Source organism: Phoenix dactylifera, unplaced genomic scaffold (assembly GCF_009389715.1).
Source record: "Phoenix dactylifera cultivar Barhee BC4 unplaced genomic scaffold, palm_55x_up_171113_PBpolish2nd_filt_p 000873F, whole genome shotgun sequence".
In the NCBI taxonomy this organism is placed as follows: Eukaryota; Viridiplantae; Streptophyta; class Magnoliopsida; order Arecales; family Arecaceae; genus Phoenix; species Phoenix dactylifera.
Genome location: NW_024068236.1, coordinates 1 through 25,931, shown reverse-complemented (window position 1 = coordinate 25,931; position 25,931 = coordinate 1). Strand labels below are relative to the sequence as shown.

The 25,931-nt window shown below is 40.6% G+C and overlaps 1 protein-coding gene across 1 annotated transcript; it reads left to right on the top strand.

Annotated features, from left to right (window-relative positions):
- Positions 1–732: 732 nt before the first annotated feature.
- Positions 733–25,318, top strand: LOC120103988 (pantothenate kinase 1-like). The gene is made up of 10 exons (XM_039120732.1): positions 733–1,119; positions 1,220–1,387; positions 4,690–4,730; positions 13,855–13,971; positions 19,598–19,717; positions 19,828–19,922; positions 19,998–20,091; positions 20,825–20,956; positions 24,862–24,974; positions 25,135–25,318. Exons 1-10 carry the CDS (start codon positions 990–992, stop codon positions 25,301–25,303), a joined length of 1,179 nt encoding a protein of 392 aa, XP_038976660.1. The 5' UTR covers positions 733–989; the 3' UTR covers positions 25,304–25,318.
- Positions 25,319–25,931: the final 613 nt, after the last annotated feature.

Genomic DNA, 25,931 nt, shown 5'->3' with positions numbered 1-25,931 from the left:
GAACAATGACCCATCTTGGGAAAAATCAAAATAGCTCCGTCACACAAAATTTAAAATTTTAGTCTTATTTTTTATTTTTAACTAAAAGATGAATCCTCATTTAATCCTTTTTTGTTTTTTTCTTTTGGCTAATAAGCCCTTAGGTTGTACGCCAGCCATACGTAGCTTGAACTGTGATGGCCACAATGCTTAGCTATTGCCGATTCCCAAGACGCCTTTGGTTAAATGTTCACACCTGATCCACCGTCTGCACTTCCTACAGAAACTCCCGGAAATGGAAACCGACACTCGGGGTCTGACGAAACGAGCGTTCAAACAGACCAAAATTGTCCTCCCCAGGGCCACGCATAGAGATCAGTGATCGACATAACCTGGCACTATATCAATAAAAATTTAAAAAGTTTTTAAAAATATGATTTTTAAATGTTTAGTTTATTATGACAAATTTACAAATTGGTTTAACTTTTAAAAGGAATAATTGATTGGACCAAATAAAAAAATAATTTAAAAATATCACAAGATACGTGCACGATTTGTGCTGGTTCAATTTTAAAAGGTAAATTTATCGTACTGATGACGATTTATACCAGTGCAAATTAAGATATCCGCTCATCTCAAGGACAAGACGAAAAAGACATTGGATAGATGTTGGATATCAACAAAATCTAAAAGTACTAAAACCGATTATTTACCTACCCCGGGAGTATATTCTTCGTCCAACGCTGCTTCTTGCGTGCCATCCGCCACCTTTTATTACACCAACCACCCGCCGCCCGACTGTTTAGGTTGTTGACTGCATCAAAAAAGTCCAACTTTCTTGCATTCCGTTTCTTTAATTTTCCTTCTCCATTTCCCCTCGCTGTCATTGGCCGTCAAAAACCCTAAACCTAATCCATTCCTTCGCATCGCCTCCCAGAAGACGTAGATGAGATCCTTTCTTCCAAATGCTACCGGAAATTTGAGAAATTTTTGATCTTGATCTAGCCGAGATGGAGCTTCCTCACGTGAAGCTGGAGCTTAGTGGGGCAGAAATCTCTGGGAATCTCGACGAGCGAAATCCTCCAATTTGTCTCCCGAATCAGCCCTCCGATGCCTCTCTGCTCGCACTCGACATCGGAGGCATGCATTACCATTTCTCCGATTAATTTGTGGCATCCAAAGTTCTAAATTTGGTTTTTTTTTTGGTTCTAACTGGGATGTGATGGTTGGGCAATTCTAGGAACGTTGATCAAATTAGTTTATTTTTCGGGCGGCAATGAGGGTAATGAGCAGATTGGAAGCGGTAATGCAACTCCTGGTGGGGAGTTACGTTTTGTGAAGTTTGAAAGGAGGCGTCTTGGTGATTGTTTGGAGTTCATTAAATCCAAGAAGCTTATCCATGACAGCGGTATAATTTTTAACTATTTTTATCTGACATTCATTTTCTTGTTGTATTTCTGTTATTTTTACGATAGAAAAAAATACCGCTTCTCTGGTACATTGGGATCGCCTTTATGGATCACGTTCATTTGTTATTCCTGACCAAGGATGTCATTATATGCATATACAGCTGTACTTTATTAAAGAAGTCTTGAATGTGCAATCCAAATAATTTCATCACAAATCCAATTGCGAGTTAAAAGAGGGAAAGTAATATTTAGTGATGGACTGTTTTTTTGACTGTCTATATGAAGACCCTTTCAAATGTCTTTATATTTGAGGGTAGGGTCACCCTCCTGGTGTAGCTATAGTTTTGTAAAAATGACCCGATGCAAGGAAGCAAGAAGAACATGACAAAGAAGAAGAGGAAGATGGCGATACAAATTGTAGCTCTTAATTATAGCAAGAGCTATAGCCCGACTATAGACATCTCCAAGCCATAGTATGCTGTACAGTACCGTACCAAACGGTATCGGGCATACCATACCGGAAGGTATCGAACGTACCGTACCGATTTGGTACTGGTGGTGTCCCAACACTAGGTATGCTAGACGTACCGCATACCGTACCATACCGATACTATGATAGTGTGGCACCGGTATGGGTCCGGTACCGATGCGGCGAACCTTGCTCCAAACCAATCTTAAGCATGATGATATCATATGGCAAGGAGAAGGTGCAAGCCTTGTAATGGCATCAAATCAAAAACATACTGTTGATATGCTTTTCTCACTAATCAAAAATGTTATTTTCTGTAATTAGTGTTGCACTCTGATTACATACTAGAGAAAGTAACCATGGATAGAAACTCCTTTAGTTACTAATAAAAATCAAACCAGTTTCAGTTTGTCATAATATGAAATGATACTGTTTCTTACTCTACTAGTGATGTGAGAGAGTATATGAAAGATACAAAAGCATGTACTAAATTGGCGACCCATGATGTTTTTGGAATTGCAAGCTCTAAATGGTACATTTTGACATATTATGTTTACTTAAGGCATATTGCATGGATATGCTTCTTCTTTATGTGTATATGCCCAACACATCTTCAGCCTAAGAGTCAACTGTGAATGTCCATAGCTTGCATGACTTAAACGAGTTAGCAGGCTGGCAAATTCACAGGAGGATCTGTCTCTTTGTGAATTAGCCAGTCTGCTAACTCATTTAAGTCATTTGTTAGGAGGTTTCTTGTAAGAATTATTAAATCACAAATGAGCGCTAGTAGTCCAACAAGATATCCATCAGTGATTTTTGTCTAATATTAAGGCTTAATATGATCTGACAGAAGGTTCTTGATCTTGCTGTTCTACTGATTTTTCTTGATGATTTATCATACTTTTTCACTACTCATAGTTAAGTTCTCAATTTGGGTTTTCAATTGTGTAAATATGTTTGATTACATCACCCTAATGATGCATGTATTGGTTTGGCAATACAAGTTTATTCCACAGAGCTGTGTGCATGCACGAAAAGAATGGGGGGACTTGATCATAATTATTTTATGTGCACAAGGGATCTCCAAGTGATATATTGGACTTGGTTTTCTCCAAGGACTTTTTTTTTTATGCTGCAATGGAAGATTCACACTACTCTAGTGAGAATACATTCAAGGACTTATTTAAAATCATGTAATGACTTGAGGAGGAGGCAATAGGTTTATCATTCGAGATAATAACTCTAGTCAACCGTAGGACTCTCCACCTCCTAACTTACTATATGCATTGGATATTATCAGGTTTAACTAGATGTTTACTTTCACTAGGATAAGCTGGCTAACCTATAGTCTCCAAGTTTTTGGCTCTTCCTCTTCCACCCTTATATCAAGAGAGAGTAAGAGAGAGAGTTTATGATAGTATTTTGTTAGTGTACTTTGCACTTTATCATGAGTAATTACTTCCACAAGCTCAAATCTTCTTAGGCAAAATCACTCGAGACCTTTATATGTTTGTCCTTGATTGAAATACTAGTCCATATGCAAGTTGGATTACGCTTTCTGATCATCAGATTTAATCTTCATGAATACATCTATTATGTAAGAGATACCCCCAGTAGTTATGTTCAACCACAAGATTTACATAAAGCTTTCATGTTAGATAGAACTATTGGTGTGCAATATGTCTACTGGTCTATTTTAAGAATTTTCCAAAAATATAGCTTTTGTTTGATGGGTTAACTTTTTTTGGATAGGAATTGATGGGTTAACTGATAATATATGATAACAAATTCCTCTATAGGTTAGAGCTAAGGTTTGTCGTATCCACCTGTATTGGCCTGTACTGATCGTACCATACCGTCCCATTAAGATACCAGTACGACATTGAGTTTTGGATCAATATATGAGCCAAATCAGTTTGTACCGATCCGAACCGAGGGAACCACCCCATACTACAGACTTGTGCCGACCTAGTCTCGGGTGGTACCATGGTTAGAAGTGAGAAAAAGTGTTGGAACCGTCTCGGTATGGGGTGTGTACTCTACTGTATTGACCATATCGTATTGAACTAGAAACGTACAGGCAAGGTTCGTCATACCGGTACCGGTCCTGTACTGATACGGCAATCATACTGGCCGATTTTTCAATAAAAAGCTTTCGGTACCAGATCCCACGCTGATCCGGTACCGATCTCAGCCCGGACCGATTCGTACGGACCCGTACCGGCATCCCACGCTGATCCGGTACCGATCTCAGCTCGGGCCGGCTCGTACCGGCCCATACCGGCCGGTACGGCATACCCTATGTATAGGTATGGTTCTTGGTATCGATTTTGTGAAACTTGGTTAAATATACATCCCCTTTTTAATGACAGATCATTTATGATGGTTTCCTATTAAGTGAGATGATATGTTCTTTGAATGGGAACAAGTTGTTCTTATTGCATGTTTAAGCTGATCAATAATCATAATTATATAGATGTCTTTTGTATTGATGGCCAAGTAGAGCAACGACACAAATTTTTAATGTGTTGGTATACTTTGTCTCTCACTTCTTCATTAATCTTTCAGACCAGCCTTTGTAGTACTTGTACCTACTCAAACTTCACAGGCAACTTCGAATATTGTCCTTAAGATGTTGTAGTCCCTTTATTGCCCTTCTCTATGTCTGATAACATTCTCTCAGTATTGACCTGCTATGATCATTTGTTTTGTGTGCAGAAGAACTATAGCATGCATATGCTATTTTTTATTTTTTTTCATGTACATTTTTTTTTCTTTGATTGCTAGTTTCAAATATTCTTTGCTTAAAATTACAAATACTTAATTTGGCAGGAATTATTACTGGTTTATCTAATGGGCATGTGGCAATAAAGGTATGGATCTTCTTGTGTTTTCTTATACATGGATGTTGGTCAGTCTTCATACATATAAAATAGAAGTATAGACCTTTAAATGTTTATGACATGTTTGGGTAACACACTAACCATGATTATAAAAGAACCAGCACCTAACTATAACCTCTGTCAGTTGTCAAGTAATTTTGCTTTGAGGTGTAAACCCTCATAAATCATGTGGTAATGCTCCTTCCATACATAACCGGATTACTTTTTAGACTTCCTACTTTTAGAAGTTTTAGATATTGTATGGAAAATAAATTTAAATGAAATGTCCAAAGTCATCAATTCTTAAAATATCTTTTCTAGGAAATAAGTGTTCCTAAAGATTTGCATTCAATGCATAATATGTGATTGCTTACTTTAAGATGAACATCTAATAATGCTTGAACATCCATGTTTACTTAATTGGGTGCTTCAATCTTAATATTAATCAGGATACATTTAACAATGCTATCTGGATTGAAATCGAGTCATAAATCATAGTGTGGGTCAAATCACATTGGATAGTGGATCAAGTTGCAGACAAGTCGCTAAGTACTTGATGGTGTTGAAATTTGCTAAGTGAAATTTGGTCAGAAATCTTGGTATTAAATGCATTATTTTCTCTTTAAGAAGTTATTTTATAATAATTATTCTATCCTATCTTTTGTTAGTCTATAAATAAACAAGATTTGGTTCTTTGTAATATCTCGAGTACTCTTGTGCTTTTGTGACAAACGTGTGAAGAGGGTGAGAAATTGGAATTAGACAATAGACAAGAAGTACTACTGCGAGGTGTATCCCTAAGGTTCCTCTCTTGAAGTGAAATCTTTACCATCTAAATTTGTTTTTTAAACATTTACACATATTTTTTTTGTAAAACGGAGTAGGTTTTATAGGTGGAAATCAATCCCCAAACACCAAATATAAGTCATCTTGAGCAGTAATGGGACTAGACGACTTGATTCAGCTCAAGTCCACCTGTGGTTGGGTGAGATATGCTGATTGGGCAGTCAGGGCATAGTTCGGCTAGATATCACCTGTACTGTTCCAGGGTTATGGTACATGCTGGCCAGTTCATATGGTGTGGACTGGAGACCAGTATTTCAGACCTTGATTAGATGTGTCTTCTAGCACGAGTTTGCTCCACCTGTAGACTTCGCTATCTTGACCCTCGCTTGGTGTCTATGCTTCTCGAGATCCTTTTGTGAATGTGATGTTTTAGAAACCTCATTGACTTGTTAGGGCCTTTAGTATCATTTTTAGTCGCAATAATGATATTCACATATATGCACACAATAACTAGATTGAAAGAAATGCACTTAATAAATATGTGGCAATTGAGATAAATGTTATGAAGTACGGACAATTAATTGAATCTACCAAGCCATGATTTATGGGGCTACCTAGCCATAGATCAACTTTTTTCAGCTACAGATCTCTTCTTCTTTTCTTGATATGCGAACTCAATAGTTTGTTCCATCTAGAGCTATTAGTTTGGTGCAATGGTAAAGGCTTGGGCTGACAAGTGAATTGGCATGTGTTTAGAAGTTGGAGAAGCCACTTTGTGCAAAAAAAAGGCCAAAGGTTAGGTCTGTTCCTAGTCCACCCCTCCCAGGGCCTTGGATTCCCGAGATTATAACTGATATTGGCCCTTATAGGAGGAACAAATTTATTGCATGATAATGGTGGAATTCTTAAGTCGAAACATGTTTTCCTTTGGAAAGAGGTGTTAGTTTTTATGTTGTGTTCATAAGAAAATGTCTATAACATAAGCTTAATAGTAGATGCTGGCGATAAGGAATATGAAATGATAAGTAACTAGAAGTTTTGCAATGAAAGGAAGCACACTTGGAGATTGAATGAATAGTGCACACATGTTTGCCTTTTTTTGCACAAAAAGTTTCAAATGCAAAGATTTTTTGAAGGTTTCTTTTGGAGGTAAGGAGAAGGCTATTTCTTCCTTTGCTTGATATAGATGTTGAGTGGATCCCTTTCAAGAAGTTCAACCAGATGGGATGTGGAGAATAATCATTCTTGGACATCTTATAGTGTTGCTGGAAATTGGACCCGGGGGCCGCCGCGAAGCCGGGGAAGGAGGAGCTCCGCTGCTACAGGGGGCGGACGGCGGTGCGCCGGCCGGCTGCGTCCTCCGTTGCGGGGGGGGGTGTGCGAGTCCGGAGAGGGGTGGTGCGTCCAGTCCTGTCCTGTCCTGCAAAAAAGCCGGTGGCCGGGCTCCCCGGCGCCGGCCCTCCGATGCCCAAGTCAGAGGGGGCAAGTATGTGGAGAGAGCAGGGAAGAGAGTATATGGAGAAGACAGCAAGAACATTTGGATAAGATAAAGAAGACGAAGAGGATGGTGTCCTCAATTGCGTCTGTGCTTCCCGGCGGGTTCAGTCCCGGGGATCTGTCTCCGTTTTTGTTTTTTTTTCTTCTCTTGGTTCTCCCAGGTTCCCTTTTATAGGAGGGGATTACGTTACCTGGGAGGTGACCGGGGGATTTGTCCCTGTCCGTAATAATTGGGCACGATTTGGCCCATTTATGGCGTGGTGGAGAACGGGGTCGAATCAGACCGGAACCAGGGAGTTGTCACGGTCGATCGGACCTGTTGGAGTGGTTGAACCGCCGGCCGTGGCGGGCCCGGGGTCTGTGGATGGTAAGTGCATTTATTACCGAATGAACCGGCGGTCAGGTAGAGCCATGCGCTCTGATGGTTCAGTGATCCGGAGATCGTCTTGGGCCGTGTTCATTAAATGCCTGAGTGCATCGGAGACTTGAGGGAGTCTCATGCATTAATGTTAGGGTGTGCCGAATGCCTGCGGAGATCTTGTGCCTTAATGACTTGGGAATGGTGGCAGATTGAAGTGGAGTCATATATTTAGTTGTCAGATCCTTTGGAGGGTTGGGCGGAGATTGGATATTTGGCTAAGGCATGGGCTCGGCGGGGTTGCCTTTCTGGTCGGCGCTCTCTGGTCTCGGCCTTCTGGCCTCGGCTCTCTGTGCTCGGCCTTCTGTGCTCGGCCTTCTGTGCTCGGCTCGACCTATGAGCTCGATCACTTGGATGAGCTCGAGAGCGGAAGAGCTCGATCACTTGGATGGGCTCGAGAGCGGAAGAGCTCGATCACTTGGATGAGCTCGAGAGCGGACGGATTTGGGTGCTATAATTACATTTGTGGGGTGGTCCATTTTTCCACCAACACTACCCCCCGACTTCCGAGTCCGAGCTGCTTTTTGGCTCGGGCGAAGGAAGTAGTTCAGTCATCGATCGTCCTGGTGCTGTGAGCGTTCTTACACCAAGGCGACTGAAGACGCTTTTTCTGCTCGGAGTCCGTTCTTTGGGGACGTCGGCAGAGAAGAGTCCAAGAATAAAATAATGTAAAGACATTAAATGAATGGGTACCTTGTACCGTGTGCGTCCTTGCGCCGAGGCGACTGAAGACGCTTCTCTGCTCGGACTCCGTTCTTTGGGGACGTCGGCAGAGAAATCCAAAAATAGACAGTATGGAGACATTAACGTAGAAACATTAAGTAAATGGGTACCTTGTACCGTGTGCGTCCTTGCGCCGAGGCGACTGAAGACGCTTCTCTGCTCGGACTCCGTTCTTGTACCGTGTGCGTCCTTGCGCCGAGGCGACTGAAGACGCTTCTCTGCTCGGACTCCGTTCTTTGGGGACGTCGGCAGAGAAATCCAAAAATAGAAGAGCGGGCTGAGCTCGTTGGCTGAAGATGATGGAGCACGAGCCGAGCTCGTCCGGTCAGAGAGGACCGTTACTCATCTCGATGTCTCGAGCATCCCTATAGCCGGAGCATCCCGACGTCTCGGGGCATCCTGACCGTGGTCAGGGTAGGAGCACGAGCCGAGCTCGTCCGGTCAGAGAGGACCGCTAACTCATAGCCGATGGAGCACGAGCCGAGCTCGTCCGGCCAGAGAGGACCGCTAACTCATAGCCGATGGAGCACGAGCCGAGCTCGTCCGGTCAGAGAGGACCGCTAACTCATAGTCGGGGAGCACGAGCCGAGCTCGACGGTGGAAGCCGATGGAGCACGAGCCGAGCTCGTCCGGTCAGAGAGGACCGCTAACTCATAGTCGGGGAGCACGAGCCGAGCTCGACGGTGGAAGCCGATGGAGCACGAGCCGAGCTCGTCCGGTCAGAGAGGACCGCTAACTCATAGTCGGGGAGCACGAGCCGAGCTCGACGGTGGAAGCCGATGGAGCACGAGCCGAGCTCGTCCGGTCAGAGAGGACCGCTAACTCATAGCCGATGGAGCACGAGCCGAGCTCGTCCGGTCAGAGAGGACCGCTAACTCATAGTCGGGGAGCACGAGCCGAGCTCGACGGTGGAAGCCGATGGAGCACGAGCCGAGCTCGTCCGGTCAGAGAGGACCGCTAACTCATAGTCGGGGAGCACGAGCCGAGCTCGACGGTGGAAGCCGATGGAGCACGAGCCGAGCTCGTCCGGTCAGAGAGGACCGCTAACTCATAGTCGGGGAGCACGAGCCGAGCTCGACGGTGGAAGCCGATGGAGCACGAGCCGAGCTCGTCCGGTCAGAGAGGACCGCTAACTCATAGTCGGGGAGCACGAGCCGAGCTCGACGGTGGAAGCCGATGGAGCACGAGCCGAGCTCGTCCGGTCACTTAAGACCGCACCCCGACGTCTCGGGCCATCCCGACGAATCGGGGCATCCCGTTGTGGCAGGGCATCCCAATATATTGGGGCATCCTAACGTCTCAGGGCATCCTGACCGTGGTCAGGGTAGGAGAACGAGCCGAGCTCGTTGGCTAACCTAAAATAGATAAAATATTGAATTTATTTGAAGCCAAAGTGGCGTCCTGTACCTTTTGGAGATATTTTGATAGCTCTCGAGCTTCGAAGTCCCTCAGGACTTGGTTCGGCACCGGCCTTCTTTGGCTTGATTTTTTAGGTGTTTTGCGCTCGGGTTTCTGAGCTCGGTCTGCATGAGCTCGACGGGGGCTTCAGTGATGGCGACGCTCTGAAAGGGGAGCAATGTCGCGGGCGCCGTCCCAAGGACTTACGCCCATAAGGAGGGAGTACATGCTGGTTTCTTGCTTGCTGCCGGAAGACAGAAGACTTGGAAGGATAATGGGATTTAATGGGGCTGTACCCTTTGTCACAGAGGCTTACAATCCCATTTTAAAGCTCCATAACTTTCCTTCTCCAGACCTCAGCTTTTATTTCTCTTTCCCCCCAACTCGTTGACGTGAGACTTGGACTACTGCTTCTCACTGGTTGCCCCCACATACGTCGTTGCAGCGGGAGCCATGCCTGATTCGAGATGGCTCGGGAGTCAGGAGAAAGTTTCTTCCTCTGCTTCACATGATTCCGTGGAGGCGGCACAGGAGGGGCCTCCACTTGTTGCAGGCTTTGGGCTGCAAATAGCTAGCGCTTGGACTTGCTGCACAAGCGCATCGAAGTGCTCGAGTTGGACTTGTGGAACTTGATCTACCGGAGATCTTGATGGTGAATTTTGGACTGAGCGTTTGGGACTTGGAGCATGATACTCGAAGGGGAAACCCGCTTGTAGGGGGCTCCGGTTGAACTGGAGCCGGAGGAGGCGGTGCCGTTGGGATGCCCCTGGGTTGCAAGCTTTGGACAGCGGTAGCCAAGGCTTGCACTTGTTGCACCAGGGCATCAAACTGCTCCGGCCGAACTTGATGAACTGACTCGGTCGGAGGTGATGGGTTTCGGACGGAACGCTCCGGGCTAGGTGGAGGACGTCGAGAGGCATTGGAAGCCCCTTTGCTTCTTAGCTTCATGGCAGCGAACTCGGGCCCTTCCTCTAGCGCCAACTGTTGCTGGAAATTGAACCCGGGGGCCGCCGTGAAGCCGGGGAAGGAGGAGCTCCGCTCCTGCAGGGGGCGGACGGCGGTGCGCCGGCCGGCTGCGTCCTCCGCTGCGGGGGGGGTGTGCGAGTCCGGAGAGGGGTGGTGCGTCCAGTCCTGTCCTGTCCTGCAAAAAAGCCGGTGGCCGGGCTCCCCGGCGCCGGCCCTCCGATGCCTAAGTCAGAGGGGGCAAGTATGTGGAGAGAGCAGGGAAGAGAGTATATGGAGAAGACAGCAAGAACATTTGGATAAGATAAAGAAGACGAAGAGGATGGTGTCCTCAATTGCGTCTGTGCTTCCCGGCGGGTTCAGTCCCGGGGATCTGTCTCCGTTTTTATTTTTTTTTCTTCTCTTGGTTCTCCCAGGTTCCCTTTTATAGGAGGGGATTACGTTACCTGGGAGGTGACCGGGAGATTTGTCCCTGTCCGTAATAATTGGGCACGATTTGGCCCATTTATGGCGTGGTGGAGAACGGGGTCGAATCAGACCGGAACCAGGGAGTTGTCACGGTCGATCGGACCTGTTGGAGTGGTTGAACCGCCGGCCGTGGCGGGCCCGGGGTCTGTGGATGGTAAGTGCATTTATTACCGAATGAACCGTCGGTCAGGTAGAGCCATGCGCTCTGATGGTTCAGTGATCCGGAGATCGTCTTGGGCCGTGTTCATTAAATGCCTGAGTGCATCGGAGACTTGAGAGAGTCTCATGCATTAATGTTAGGGTGTGCCGAATGCCTGCGGAGATCTTGTGCCTTAATGACTTGGGAATGGTGGCAGATTGAAGTGGAGTCATATATTTAGTTGTCAGATCCTTTGGAGGGTTGGGCGGAGATTGGATATTTGGCTAAGGCATGGGCTCGGCGGGGTTGCCTTTCTGGTCGGCGCTCTCTGGTCTCGGCCTTCTGGCCTCGGCTCTCTGTGCTCGGCCTTCTGTGCTCGGCCTTCTGTGCTCGGCCTGCTGTGCTCGGCTCGGCCTATGAGCTCGATCACTTGGATGAGCTCGAGAGCGGAAGAGCTCGATCACTTGGATGGGCTCGAGAGCGGAAGAGCTCGATCACTTGGATGAGCTCGAGAGCGGACGGATTTGGGTGCTATAATTACATTTGTGGGGTGGTCCATTTTTCCACCAACATATAGCATAGGTTCTTCATCAACTGTTCTCATGCAATCCCACATGGATTCTTTTGACCCAGATAAATAACTAAAATGCACAATCAAGAATGGTAACTTTTGTGCAAAAAATAGTGTAGCAATTTTAAGCTTCTCTTGTACATAAAAATATATTAAAAATATAAACTTGGTGGAAGAGGTAACTGACTTACCTTCCCTTGGACCCATGGCCATGGCTAAGTGGCTACAATTTTCATTTTCGTTATTATTATTGGGGAAGGTTCTTCATAGATGATTGTTGAACCTTAACCACCATCTTGTTTTCTAAACATAAAATATAAAAAGGATAAAACATCAACCATTTAAAGTACATTGATCAACATTCCCTTTTACGAGCAAATCATCTTTTAGTTACAAATGTGTCAAAACTTTTAGTTACAACCAAGTAGTCAGTTCACCTTTTTTCTTCTTTATGTTGACTTCATTTAACATTACATGATTGATTAAATTCATTATATTGTGATTATTTTTGTAACACTTGGTTGACATTAGTAATTTGGTTAGTTTGATCAGCTCCATCTTTCACCAATTCTTTTTCTTGCACTAGCATTTTGCTCTAATCAAGAATCATTCAGTCTCATCACCAATTCTCTAGTAGTCACCATTAGAATCTTGCATTTATCCTGAAACCATTTGAGAAGAGAGCATCTGTTTTTCTCAGAATTTATTCAGTAGCTTCTTCACATTTTGGTTACAAAGCTCGATCCCCCTACTCCCTACCGGCTATTTGGGAAACTAAAATGGAATGATGAATTGTAAACATATTAAATTCAACTATTAAATTGTCTATATATTAAGCTTGTAGAATTCTGTCTTCCAGGTTAACTCTGACTCCAAATGTATTTTAGATTACACAGAAGATATGATAATTAGCATAAGTCCAAGCTGCTTTGCATCTGAACTCAAGTCAATAGGTATTATGGTTGACTAATTGCAGTAAACATGCTGGTTTGCATATTGGAATTGGGGAGTTTGCCTAGATTTGTCTGGATCCATGCTCAAGAAAAAAACTTACCGAGATTTTCTGTGGGGCTTTGCTTGACCTTAGCCTACAAATGGATTTTCCTTTAACCATGATTTGGTTTCTTTTAGTAGTATTAATTGTTTTTCAATCCCACATAATTGTAAAAAAGACTTGACAATTCTTATTAGAATTAATATTTTATTCCTTTTATATAATTATACATTCAAACTGTTTGTATTAGTAGTATTTAACATTACATTGCATCTGCTGTGTTGCATGATAATTTTAAGTTATATCATTTTCCATAGAAGTTCGCATGTATAGTCATCAAATGACGTGCAGTTATTAGAATTCAGTTAAAAAAACGTAGGTAATATGCTTAATATATGACCGTTATGTAATGGTTGATTGAATATTCAGTGATATTCAATGGATTCATGATTGATCTCCATGATGGTTGGATCCTCTATAAACGAAGCATGTAGCTATACTGTCCGTTGAATAGAAGATAATATGTATTAAATTAAACTATCACTGGATCTTAACTGCAAATTGCAGTTGGACATCAGTATTTTCCATGTCATGATAAAAAATATAATTTTCTACGTGTTGCCAAACTTTAGACAATTCATGTCTTGTCAAATGCATTTATAATAAACGTTTATTTAATTTCTTTTTTTGATTAACAAACTTTTGTGTTTTGCACCAGTTTGCTGAAAAGTGAAAACATATTGTCTTGTACAAAGCTGCATCTTGGATGAACATGTGCTAGATTATTTAGGTTGTTATGGCTGGTTATTTTTACTTTCATCCACTTTGGAATTTCAATGTTTCATGGAAAATTAATATGGAGAAGAAGATGTGCATGATATATAGTTCATTGTTGTTATGATTTTTCATAAAAGACAACTATGATACTCTGCTCTCTGTTTTGAATTTGAGCTGATCAAAACTAGATATTTTTAGTGACTTTCTGAATTGTTTTAAATTAAATAATTATTTTTTGTGCTTTGTGTGTAATTAATTCTGCAATGATGCATAGCTTCAGACTTTATAAGATCTTTAATACTACTACCTTCTGTAGCAGTAAAAAACTTTGAATTATCGGTCTTCATTTCCAACTAATCTGTTGTTATAGTGCTTGACCAGGCCACAGGTGGAGGGGCATATAAATTTGCTGATGTGTTTAAAGAAAAGCTAGGTGTTTCTCTTGATAAGCTGGATGAAATGGATAGTGTTGTAGCTGGAGCAAACTTTTTGTTGAAGGTTTAACACTGAAACTGTTCTCTTCTGGACTGTTTATTTTGGATTGCATAGTCATAAGCTACAGGATGCAATGTACATCATTGTGTGTTATAGTTAGTCATATCACACAGCGCCTGGAACAAACAAGGTTCTGAAACTAAAACAGACCTATCTCACTTCCATCGAGGACTACCTTCTGACTTAGTTCATTTCTTGATCCAGCAGTTCATGTGAAAAATGTCTAATATAAGTATAAAGAAAGCGAAAACTGAATCTTTGCGGAATTGGGGAGGATCCTTTCTTAGTATTTTCTATAGCTTTTTTTCTTTTCATCCCCCCTCCTCTTTTCCCCCTCTTTTATTTCTGGAGGGGCAAGCAAAAGCTTTCTTTATTGAGCTGGAGTTGTCTTGTAATTCTCTTTGTAATTGTGTTAACAGTGCCTCAGAAAATCATTTCAACATGGAGTCCAGTCACTTTACCCCTCTCACTTTCATCACCACTATCTTTCATCCCACTATAAGCAAAGCTGCCAAAGATTGAATGTTCTTCAGGTTAAATCAAACATGCAGACTCATTTTCTGCGGAGAACTTCCTTGTAATTACCACTCCTAGCCTTAACATTTTTCCAATTCAGAAGCATAATGCTATGTCATTCTTGACTAGTTATCTCTTCAATTATTTATATAATAAATTTTAGGCTAGATTGGGTGGGTTGCTGTAGAATGCGACGAACTTTTCAGAAGATGATCATAGTCAACAAGGCCAATGAGTTGATGTCAATGGAAGTTGTATGCAGTTAACCATCATTGGAATGAATTAGAAAATTAAGCTTCATTGGTGTATCAGTAGCTTTAGTATCAATCAAGTAGGCATAATTAGTCATCTCATGCCAAATGGAAGATGGACATGGCTAACCCTCGAGGAAAGGCACCATCTCAAGCATGGTATGCCGTACCGGTCCAAACCGGACGGTATGGAGCGTACCGTACCATACCAATTCGGTACCAATATCTGGTTTGAGTAGCATACCGACACTCAGTATGCCAAAAAATTTCATACTACACCGTATTGACACTATGCTAGTGTGGCACCGGTATGGGATCTGGTATCGAGACGGCGAACCTTGATTTCAAAATTCAGTATGCAATGAAAAGGGCCAAACTCCATTCATATTGATACTATATATGATGCTTTGGATGGGCAAAGGTGTTGGTGTTATTACTATCTATATTCAGAACTTCAATTTAGTGATTAGTTATTATTGTTAAGAACAAGGTTTGGCATCTCGGTACCGGATCCCGTAGCAGTGCCACACTAGCACTGTGTCGATACGGCATGGTATGGTACGGAATCTTTTCGGCATATTGATTGTTGGTACGCCATCCGTATTGGATACCGGTACCAAACTGGTACGGTACGATATGTCTTGTACCGCCCGATTCGGGCCAATATGGCAAACCATGGTCAAGAATGATATGCCAAATGTATATGTAGGAGTTTGTTGAGATCATATGTAGCATGATGCAGGCAACAAACACTACTTGCATGATGTGGAACACGAGGCAAAAGGGTCCACATAAACCTTGCAAGAAAATAATTATGAAGAAACATTCTTCATATCCATTTGATTGATAACAACTCCAAAAACAACAATGGCCAAGACATTAGAAGTGGTGATATTATCCATCAAGTGAAGCTTTTGTAATTATGGAAGCCAAAATCTCGAGTGAAGCCTTCGACGACTCAAATATATCAGCTTTGTTGCATTCTGACAAAATTTCATCTATGTTGTTTTTGCAAACCACTAGGCAAATATGATTGAAATTTTCCTAGTTGGAAGGGAAAGAAACATTCCAGATATGCTGATATAATTTAGGTCTAGTTTAGATGTGAACAAGGACTCAAGCAAGGTACGTTGTCTTGATATCGGGCCCTATATCGATGCTACCCTGTCACTTTGTTAGTATGCCCGATACAGGGGCTAGTTCGGCATATCGAGTATCGATATGCTCCCATATCGTGTACGGGTACCAAACCAGTATGGTACTGTATATTCCGTACCGTCTGGTTCGGTACGTATGGCGTATCATGGACTCAAGTCCTAGTGGATGTTCCGCGAGACATCGAGACGGGATACCATCTCAAGTGTCGGGATAGGACCTTTCCGCCATTGCCTCAGCATCCCGATCGGCACATCTCGAGACATCCTCAGTCCCAAGTGTTGGGACGGGGCGGGATGGCGATGCGTCCCGTTCCATAGAAAAATCGGGATAACCCCATTCCACAGGATTTAAAACCTTGGATGTGAATTTGATAAATTTACTTTTAGTATGAGAGTAGAGGAAATAGCTATTTTGTACATACTAGCAGTTTTCTTCTTTGCTCTCAGAACCATTTGCTGTTGGGTCTTAGTCTTATTTTAGAAAAAAAAATTCGTTCATGTCTAGTTTAGCACTAGGTTGGATCAAGAAAGATATTATACCATCAAGATTATCTTTTGAATTGATTTTGGTGGCTTTCTTTTTTTGGATTCCTTGATATTGGAAACTTTCTATCTTTTACGATATTTCAGAATTCAGAGTATTTTATTTCCTTCCTTTTCTTATATCCTTTCTTAGACAGACAAGAGATTTGTTAGGTAAAATAAGAAATCCCATCATGTAAATCTTATTGTGTGTGTAGCTATAAAAGGAGAATAAGAGGAGGGTATAATCAATTCCATTGATTAATAAAAGGCATTAAATTGTTTTCTATCCCTTCCCTCTACATTTTTCTATTTATTCTTCATACTCTACTAATTATGTTGCTAATTGTCTTCTATTCTCTAACATGTTCTTCTTTCTCTTCTAAATTGCAATCAGATATTCAGACAGTAAATTAATTCCTTCAGGTCAGTCCCAAACAAGGATCTGGTACTGTCCCAGCCCTAGTTGGGACGGTATGTGGTATGCACTATATTGCCTACTATATTAAAATTGTGTACTGGCTGACACAGCTTGGGCCAGATGGTACCCCCTTAACACTGCATACTAACATTTTCAGTTTATAGAACAATATATTGATTGAAATGCTCAAATTGTCTTATCTATGACAAAGCTTTTTATTGCTATTTCAAAAGTTTTTAAAAGAATTAAAAACTTTAAACTTCTATTACATATGGAACAACTATATTTTTTCCAGCTATTAAGAATTAAAACATATATTAACTTTTAAAAAATTAGTAATTATTTAACAAATGACTGATGAATGGTATAATTGGATCCTCCCCAACTTGACAAAATATTCGAAAAATAATGCTAACAAACGTCATTTGCTTGAAGGGTAGGTTTTGGTGTTCAACCCAAAACTCAATTTTTTTTTTATTTTGATCCTGGGTTTGTCCTTTAGGGCATGAATCCAATGTTTGTACAAAATAGAATCAACCTAAAACACAATTTGTACTAATTTTCTCCAATTTCTTCCTAACCTATGGTCAAATTATAAACATTAGTGTTGGAGGGGATTACCTAGCTAGAAACAAGTTTCTTGCCTCTAAAATTTGATTATCCAGTGATCTAAGCTCCAAACATTCAAACTAATCTTTACATAACCTTCCCACCGCCTCTCCAAAATTCTCCTACCTTAAGATAGTGGAATAAAAAGAAAAGTTTCTTAATGAGCCCTCATCCGGCTTGATCCATATTCCATAGTGACTCAGCCATCGCTCTGGCATGATACATACCGGTCGGTACAAGGCTAATACACCTGCTACCATAGTCCTTGGTCCCAAATATGATCAAATTTTACCCATCCTCATGTGGTTTTGATCAAGCAATGTTGAACCGGCCCGTACCGGCCGGTTCAGCCCGTACCGAACCGGTTTGATTTTTGACTGGTCTAGTTCGGCGTTAAAAAATGGCACTGGCCTATACTGGCTAGGAACCGGTCGGTTCGCACCGGTTCTAAATTTTTTTGGGCTTTTGGATGCGTGAACTAGGTTGAACCAGTGGTACTGGTTCGGTACCGATTCGGCAATCCTTGGTTTTGATCAATAGGGGTATATCATATGCAGTTATGAAGAGCTCAAAGTTGTTCATCCGTGGTGGCTTGCTACTCCGAATGCTAAAGTTCCACACAAATGGATTGATTCTATTAGCGGACATGAATGATTGCAAGGATAGGAATTGGTTATCATTTAGCTACAATATAATGAGCATGATGATTGTCTATTGAGTATAACAATATAATGGAACAAGAGAGCATCTTACAATAAGTGGCAAGGACAACAGAGAGAATGCATCTGGAGAAGCAACAACTCGCGTATGTAATAACAGATTGGTTAAAGAGTTGGAATTTGGAAATGCCCTAGGGTGAGAAATAGAACATCACTGATAGACCACTCTAAGGATCCAAAGGGATAGAAGGAGGTATGATATTTTTGGGTTAGGAAATATATGAATCAAAAAGTCTAGTGTGATGGTGGTCTGAACTGTATATTACATGATGCATAATTGCATATCATGCAGTTGTGAGCAGACTATTACTGTTGATATTGCTATATCGATCATGCTGACATGTAATTGCTACTTTAGCATCCATTCTTTTTTTCCTTATTTGCCTTTCTATGATTTAATGCTCAGTTTCTACGAAGAGTTTAATATATTGACTTAAATGCTGAATCATCTTATTTGGTTTGTGCTGAAGCTTTTGTGTTGCTATTTGACATGTCCTTTATAAGAATTAAAACATTAAACAACTTTTATTATGCATTGAACAACTATATTTGTCATCTATTAAGACTTACGACATCTATTAGCAACCAAGGACAGAAAGTTTTAACAGATGACTAATGAAGAATATAATTAGATAGGCCCTACTTGATAATATATTTTTAAAAAATAACCCTAACAAACATCATTTACTCAAATTATTTTCAGACCTAAGCTAATTTTGGGGAAGGTTTTATTGATCAAAGTAAAATTTATGCATTTTTCGATTTTGGTCCTGAATTTGTGCTTTAGGGCATGAACCCAGTGTTTCCGTAGAAAATAATATCAACCTAAATCATGATCTGTACTATTTTTCTTCAAATTCCCCTTTCATTTAGGGTTGAATTTTTGAAAAAGTAAAGCAAGAAATTGTTTTGAACATTTTTAGTTCGAAAGCGATTATACTGGGCTGTGTGAAACCATAATGTGCAGAAGCAAGATTTGATATCATTTGGCGCCCTACAGTATGCAGGATACCTGGCAGACGTGCATGTCCCATGCTAGTCCAGGCCGGAAGCTGTATGTGCAGGATGGCACGAACTGGCACAGTTGGCAACCTTGCATCACATAGTGATAGTAATGATATGACAAATAAGAAAAGACCATATTACCAATTGGCATATCATATACTATAATACTAGATCCAAGCAAAATGTCAATACATCTGATTTACATTAGGAAATATTGTATAATTCCCGGTTCTATGCATTGATATCAGAACTGCTCAAGTCATGTAATGTTTTGATGCTAATTTTGCTGAGCAGGTTTTCAATGTTTCTTTAGAATGAGAATCGCTAATACCATATGATCTGGTATGCTTAGGAATCACTTATTCATGAGGATGTTAGTATCTGGAATAGAACAAATTGTCAAATATGTTAACTGTTCTTTTTGGGCAGAAAATCCCTGGTGAATCCTTTACACACATGGATGGAAAAAGGACTCCCATAGAAATTAATCAAAAGAACTTATTTCCGTATCTTCTTGTCAATATTGGTTCAGGCGTCGGCATAATAAAGGTAATTCTGCATGTTATGTGACATTTATTTGTAAAAAAGTCTACTAGCTCAAACTCATGAACCCTCTAAGATTTTGCAAGAAAGTTGTAATACGTATAAATGGTATGTAGGTTACTGGAAACAAGATATTTGAACGGGTGACTGGGACACATATTGGTGGTGGCACAATATTTGGTCTAGCAAAACTTTTAACAGGTTGCACGAGGTAATGTTGCCAATCTGTAATATGCTTCATAATATTCTTTTTTCAAATTCTGATACTTATTTTTATTTGTTTCAGTTATGATGACTTCTTGAAATTGAGTCAGCAAGGGGATAATCTTGTGCTCGATTTAATTGTGAAAGATATTTGCGGAGAATTAGCTTGCCAAAAGGTTTGATTCCATCCATCTAGTTGTATTATTAACTACTAACCTTCTGTTGATGATTTCATTTCATCAATTGTTAACGGAACTGCAGCTGCACTCATAATCGGAGTTACAGTTGTGGGTACATTTTCCCCATATAGCATTTATTGCTTTATTTTGGGGAAGTTCTTATTCTGTTATAATGCTAAACATGAGTAACTGTTGATTGCACCAAGTCTTCTAAACGAAGACCACAACCTTTCTGTTTTTCAATTACATTCTTATGAATGCCTCATTCACAACTTTTAAATAGTTTTTTCATTTAACCCACTGGTGCAGAAATTAATATGTACTTTCTGTTTCCGCACCATTTCTTATCTTTCTCCTAATGAGTACAAAATTGCAATCAAATTGATGCTTTGTCAAGTTGTGCAAAAATGTTTTTCCTGTCACTACCTTTTTCTGATGTTTTCTTGTTGTTTCATGGTATGTTTCTTTGATAAAAGAGAAAAAAAATACCACTCTTTGAGTTTGCATTTAACATATTTTGTTGAGAAGAGGCCATGTTTTAGCAACATGCTATGTGCCAACGCTTTGTTAAGAAACTACATTTGGAGCTTTATAATTTCTCTACTAATATCAATGGCATCTCATGAGTCATGTTTGATAAGGCAAAGCTGTCCATGGTGCCTTTGAGTGATTTCCCCCTTTTCAATATGATTTTAGTAACCGTGAGTTTTATTTGTTTAATTTGTTCCAGCAAGGGCTTTCAGCATCAACCCTTGCCTCTAGCTTTGGAAAGGTGATAGATTCTAAAAGGAAGCTGTCAGATTACAGAGCTGAGGATCTTGCTACTACATTGTTGAGTGCTTTTACTTATAACATTGCACAAGTAAGTCAATCTACTGATTTCACTCATTCAAAACAATAAAAAAAGAGAAACAAACTCTGAAGCAAACCTAGTGATACTAACAAGAGAATACATCCTCAATATATTTATTTTCATCTTACAATGTAAATATAATCATACAGTTTAAATTGTGCATCTTACTATGTTCATAAAGTTTCTGAACTGCTGATCTCAGTGCTGCTAGCTGCTATGGTGTTTTGCTACCAAAAAGTAATCTTATTTTTATAGTAATTCTTATTGATCTACTTGTTAAGATTCTTTTGTGTTCCTCAAATTATTTGCAGACATTTCCGTAGTTTCTTTTGTTATTGCTTAGTGACTAAAGATTTTTCACCAAACTATTAGAATCAACTTTGTGGTAACTTGAAGGGATAAAAACCTTCCAAAGAGTGCTTACTGATCTTTTGGAAAAGAGATGTGATATTGTCCCCCTTAAAATTAGAGGCGTAAGTAAGGATAGAAGAATTGGAGAGATGAGCAAATGCAAAACAGAAGAGAAGAAGGGAATAAATGGTAAGTACGAAACTGCAGAGACTAGTCATGTGCATTCCCATATTTCTCTTATTATAAGCTTAGGGCAAGCACTTAAGTGTGTAGAGGACAATATGTCCTTTGACGTCAGGATCTGGCCACTTTAGGCAGTTAAAATCTAAAGTTCAGCCAAGTCTAGGCTCAAAAATACTTCTAAGGCCCAATTGCACGACAAAAATCTGAGTTAGCTATTTAACTCATAAATTTGCTAATTATGGTTGATCTTTTATAAAGCAGCTTGTTGCATTGGGGTTTTTATCTTTCCACCACCAATTTGGGCCCCTGGCTGTGTAAGTCAAGACCTCAACTCGCTCTTATGAACTCTTAAGCAGGGGTCAGCTTTACCAAATCCTTCTCAACCAAATGTCTTGTGAAAGAGGACATTAAGTCAGGTCAGGAATCTTGTAGTTATTTACTTTGTAATAACTACAACCTCACCCAAAAAGGGCTGGCCAATAAGTTACTACTTGGGGTCATAATTAAGTACCCAAGTCCTCTCCAACACCGACCTAATGTGGGATTAGACACATGTTCGGATGAGTCCACACCAATGTCTGCCAAACCGGTACCAGTAGACATACCGGTGGCCTACCGGACCGGTATGGTACCGGTTCCGGCCGTACCGAACCCGTACCACTGGTTCGGATGGGTTTCGGCTATTTTTGTTGTTTTGTTGATGTTTTTTTCATATTTTTTTAATGTTTCTATGTTTAGGGCCACTTTGGACCACTTTAGGTCACATCGCCGCGTGCTTCAGGCAAGATTAAGGCCTTCCATGGCTTTCAAGCTCTCGGGTGACGCTGAAGTGAATACCACTCCAGTAGCTTGAATAACTCCAGGAACATGATTTCTCCTTGAGGCAAAGTTAGTGTTCGCTGCGCTAGAATGGTCAAAATGGTCAAAATGAAGGCATACCAATGCGAACTGGTCCGGCTTGCATCGGTACAAGGTGGTACTGGGCTTGTACCGGTTCGCACCGGTATGCCCTCCATACTGCTCGGTTTCGGCCCCATAGGGGCCGAAACTATTTTCCACCATGGTACCGGACCGGTACGTATGGGGCCGAACCATTTTTCACCATGGTACCGGACCGGTCCGATACGTACTGAACCAGCCGTTACATGCTGAACCGGCCGTTACATGCCGGTTCAGCATACCATGGTCCACACACTCCTCCTCTTGATGTCCTCACTAAGGGAAGGGTCCAATCACAAACCCCACAACAGACTCATGGTTAGCCCCAAAAAAGCCCATGCCATAGTGACCCCTTGCTGCATGTTGGTCTTGGGATGATTGGCACTAATACCATTTGTGATGGCCTAGAATCTCATGAAAGGGCTAGCCTTGAAAGACCTTCTTGATGAATGCCCTAACGTGGGACTGGACAAACATCTATGCAGGTCCTCACATACTTCAAAGGATTTTATGAAAGTATTTCCTGATTTTGATTTGATATTAGAGGAGGCAACTTGAGGATAGGCCTTGGTGAAACAATAAGGTTGCTCTACTATGACATGGATGTCACGGATTCAAAACACGGAAATAGCTTCTCCGCACATGGGGGTAAGGTTGTGCATACATTTGACTCTCCCCAAACCCCATAGTGGCTGGAATCTCGTGTATTGGACACCCTTTTTTATTGGAGGTGACAACTTCTTTATCTCTATCTTCTCTTTAATGAAATGACATACACCTCAATATGATTAGTTTTTTCATGACACTTGGTCATAAATCCAATAGCTTAGTTCTCACAATATCACATCTGTAGATGTTTAGCCAGGAAGCTCATCTTGATGATAGGTGTCTTTAACTATGTGACTTCACGCATGATATGCTACAATGCTGATCTGACAAGTGATAACCATGCTTTGCTCTTTTTCATCCACATATCCTTCGACAAAGGTGCAATAACTTTAATCAAACTTGTATGAACTGCAATCTTGTCCAATCTGCAGCTCAGATCCCTTTTAGATATTGAAAAGATATGAACCATGGCATCAAGTCAAGGTTTTTAGGCTGATGCATGAATTGAGTGACAATGCTAAAGCATAGTATCTAATCATGCAATTATCAAATATTCAATTTGCCTGCCTTGTTATGTATGGTGCACTTCTCTTGGTCTTCCAGATGTGTTCCTTGATCAATGGTTACTTTTAGATTGAGGACTTCTATAGTCTTTACAAGCTTGGTTCCATGGATTTCTCATAGAATGGTAGATAGCTCCCATGGTACAGATCAACAATTTCTTTACTCCTGATATCTTCTAGTTATGTACTTTCAGTAGAAAGTGTGAGATTTTCCAAATCCCTCATCTGAAAATATTTATGTAGAGAATGTTTTAACTTTTGAATACCTTCTATATTTCTTCCAAATATGACAGTATCAGCTGCATTTGCTTTAGAACAATATGCTGAAAAAATTGCTATCAACTAACACAGAGATAATTTTTTTCATTTTACTAAGTCCATACACCACAACTACTTTACTGATTTTCTCAGTGATTGTTTTGGAGCATATATTAACTTTTCACTTGACCATTTTGTTCCCATACATCTCTATTGGAAGCTAGTCTTCGCATTTAGTCGATACACAAGCCAATTCAAAGTAGTCAAGATAATAACACATCTAATTATAGTTTGAGTTTCTGGTAAGAACATCTCAAAATAATCAACCCAAGACCTTGGGATCAAAGTGCCCATCTGCATTGTATCTACGTACATACTATGTTATAGGTTATCGGAAAGCACAGGGGTGAATGTTTCCATAACTTTGCTGGCAAGCATTGATATTTATCAATTTGTATCAGTGTGTATCTCTTTCATATGCATTGATATATGCTGATATATTGTGTGTATACATCTGTTTCTTTGCCTTTATAAACATGGCTGCACCTTCTTGGGAAAACTTTGTTTCTATTTTAGATGGCCTGGACCTTTTCCTATTGCCTTTTTGTCCTTCCTCTCATGTGAAGCGAAAGGCCCAATTTATAACTTGGACAGGATGTTAACAAAAACATTTGTTATCATACACTGGAGCAAAGGTTAAAAATCCAGATAAAACGTAATATAACCTTCCAAAGGTACTACTTCTATATGAGCATCCAATCATATTGACATATTTTGCGATACTTAAATCTTGTCCTACATTGTATATTTCATTACAATCTGAATCTCTAACTACAGTAGATTCACTTTTACTATGTTTAATAAATTCTAGCATCCACCTTGTAGGAACTTTATTTATATCTGTTATGGTCCTTTCATGCCTGTTGTACAAAGTTCAATTAGTAAAATTATTAGTCATTTTACTTGGAAAAAGGGTTTTGTTGGTGCTTATTCTTGATCTGTATGTGTCAGATCTCTTTCCTTGTAGCAGCACTCTTAGGGCTCAAAAGGGTCTTTTTTGGAGGATCATACATTCGTGGCCATGCTAGTACAATGGACAACATTTCTTATGCAATTGATTATTGGTAACTACTATTTTTTTTTTTTGGAAATCATCATTTCACTTTATGGTAATCTGAATATAGTGGTTCGAAACTAGTATTTTGTTTTGGAAGTTGTATTGAGCTTTCTAATAAAGATGACTTGCTAATATTTCTGCGGGCATTTTTTCTAATAATCTTTCAGGTCCAAAGGCCAAATGCAAGCAATTTTTTTGCGCCATGAGGGGTTTTTAGGAGCTCTAGGTGCTTTAATGAGCTATGAAAATCTTGATGTTGATGACTTGACACTTGAAGATGTAAAAGAGCAAGTGAAGCTGGTAAATCATCTAGATCTATTCACTATTCACCTATAAGATTGCATAAGGATTGATTATTAAAATATTTAGTAAATGAAAGGTCATGTTTATTCTATCATTTTGTATCCTGTATCTTTTTGGTTGATGAAGAACTTCAAAGCAACTCCTCTTGTCTATAGTTTTAAAAGGAGACACTTAGCCTGAATGGAAGATGGAACACAAGGAGGGTTGACCCTCCTAATACCGACAAATTGGAACACTTGTTGGTTTAGGGGTAACTTTCTTAACTGAAACAACCAACAATCATGGTAGGCTGCTAATCAATCTATCCCTAAAATCACATCAAAATCTTGAATATCTCAGATGGTTAGGTCAACACTTAGTTCCCTACCTTCTACACATACCACACATGACTTATAGACAAGTTTTGTAGGCAAGGAATCCTCAATAGGAATAGATACTGACAGACAACAATCTAGCTGTTCCAGATTCCATTTCAAGTGGCAAGTAAAATGAGATGATACAAATGACTGGGCAGAATTAGGATCAATTATAACTCTGACCATAGTATATTAATATGGGAGACAACCTGCCCTGCTTAGTAAAGGGATCTAACCTTTTAAAGGGTCAAAATGATCCTTTGGTGACTGTCAAAGTTCAAGGATAGAAAATTAGACACAGTCAG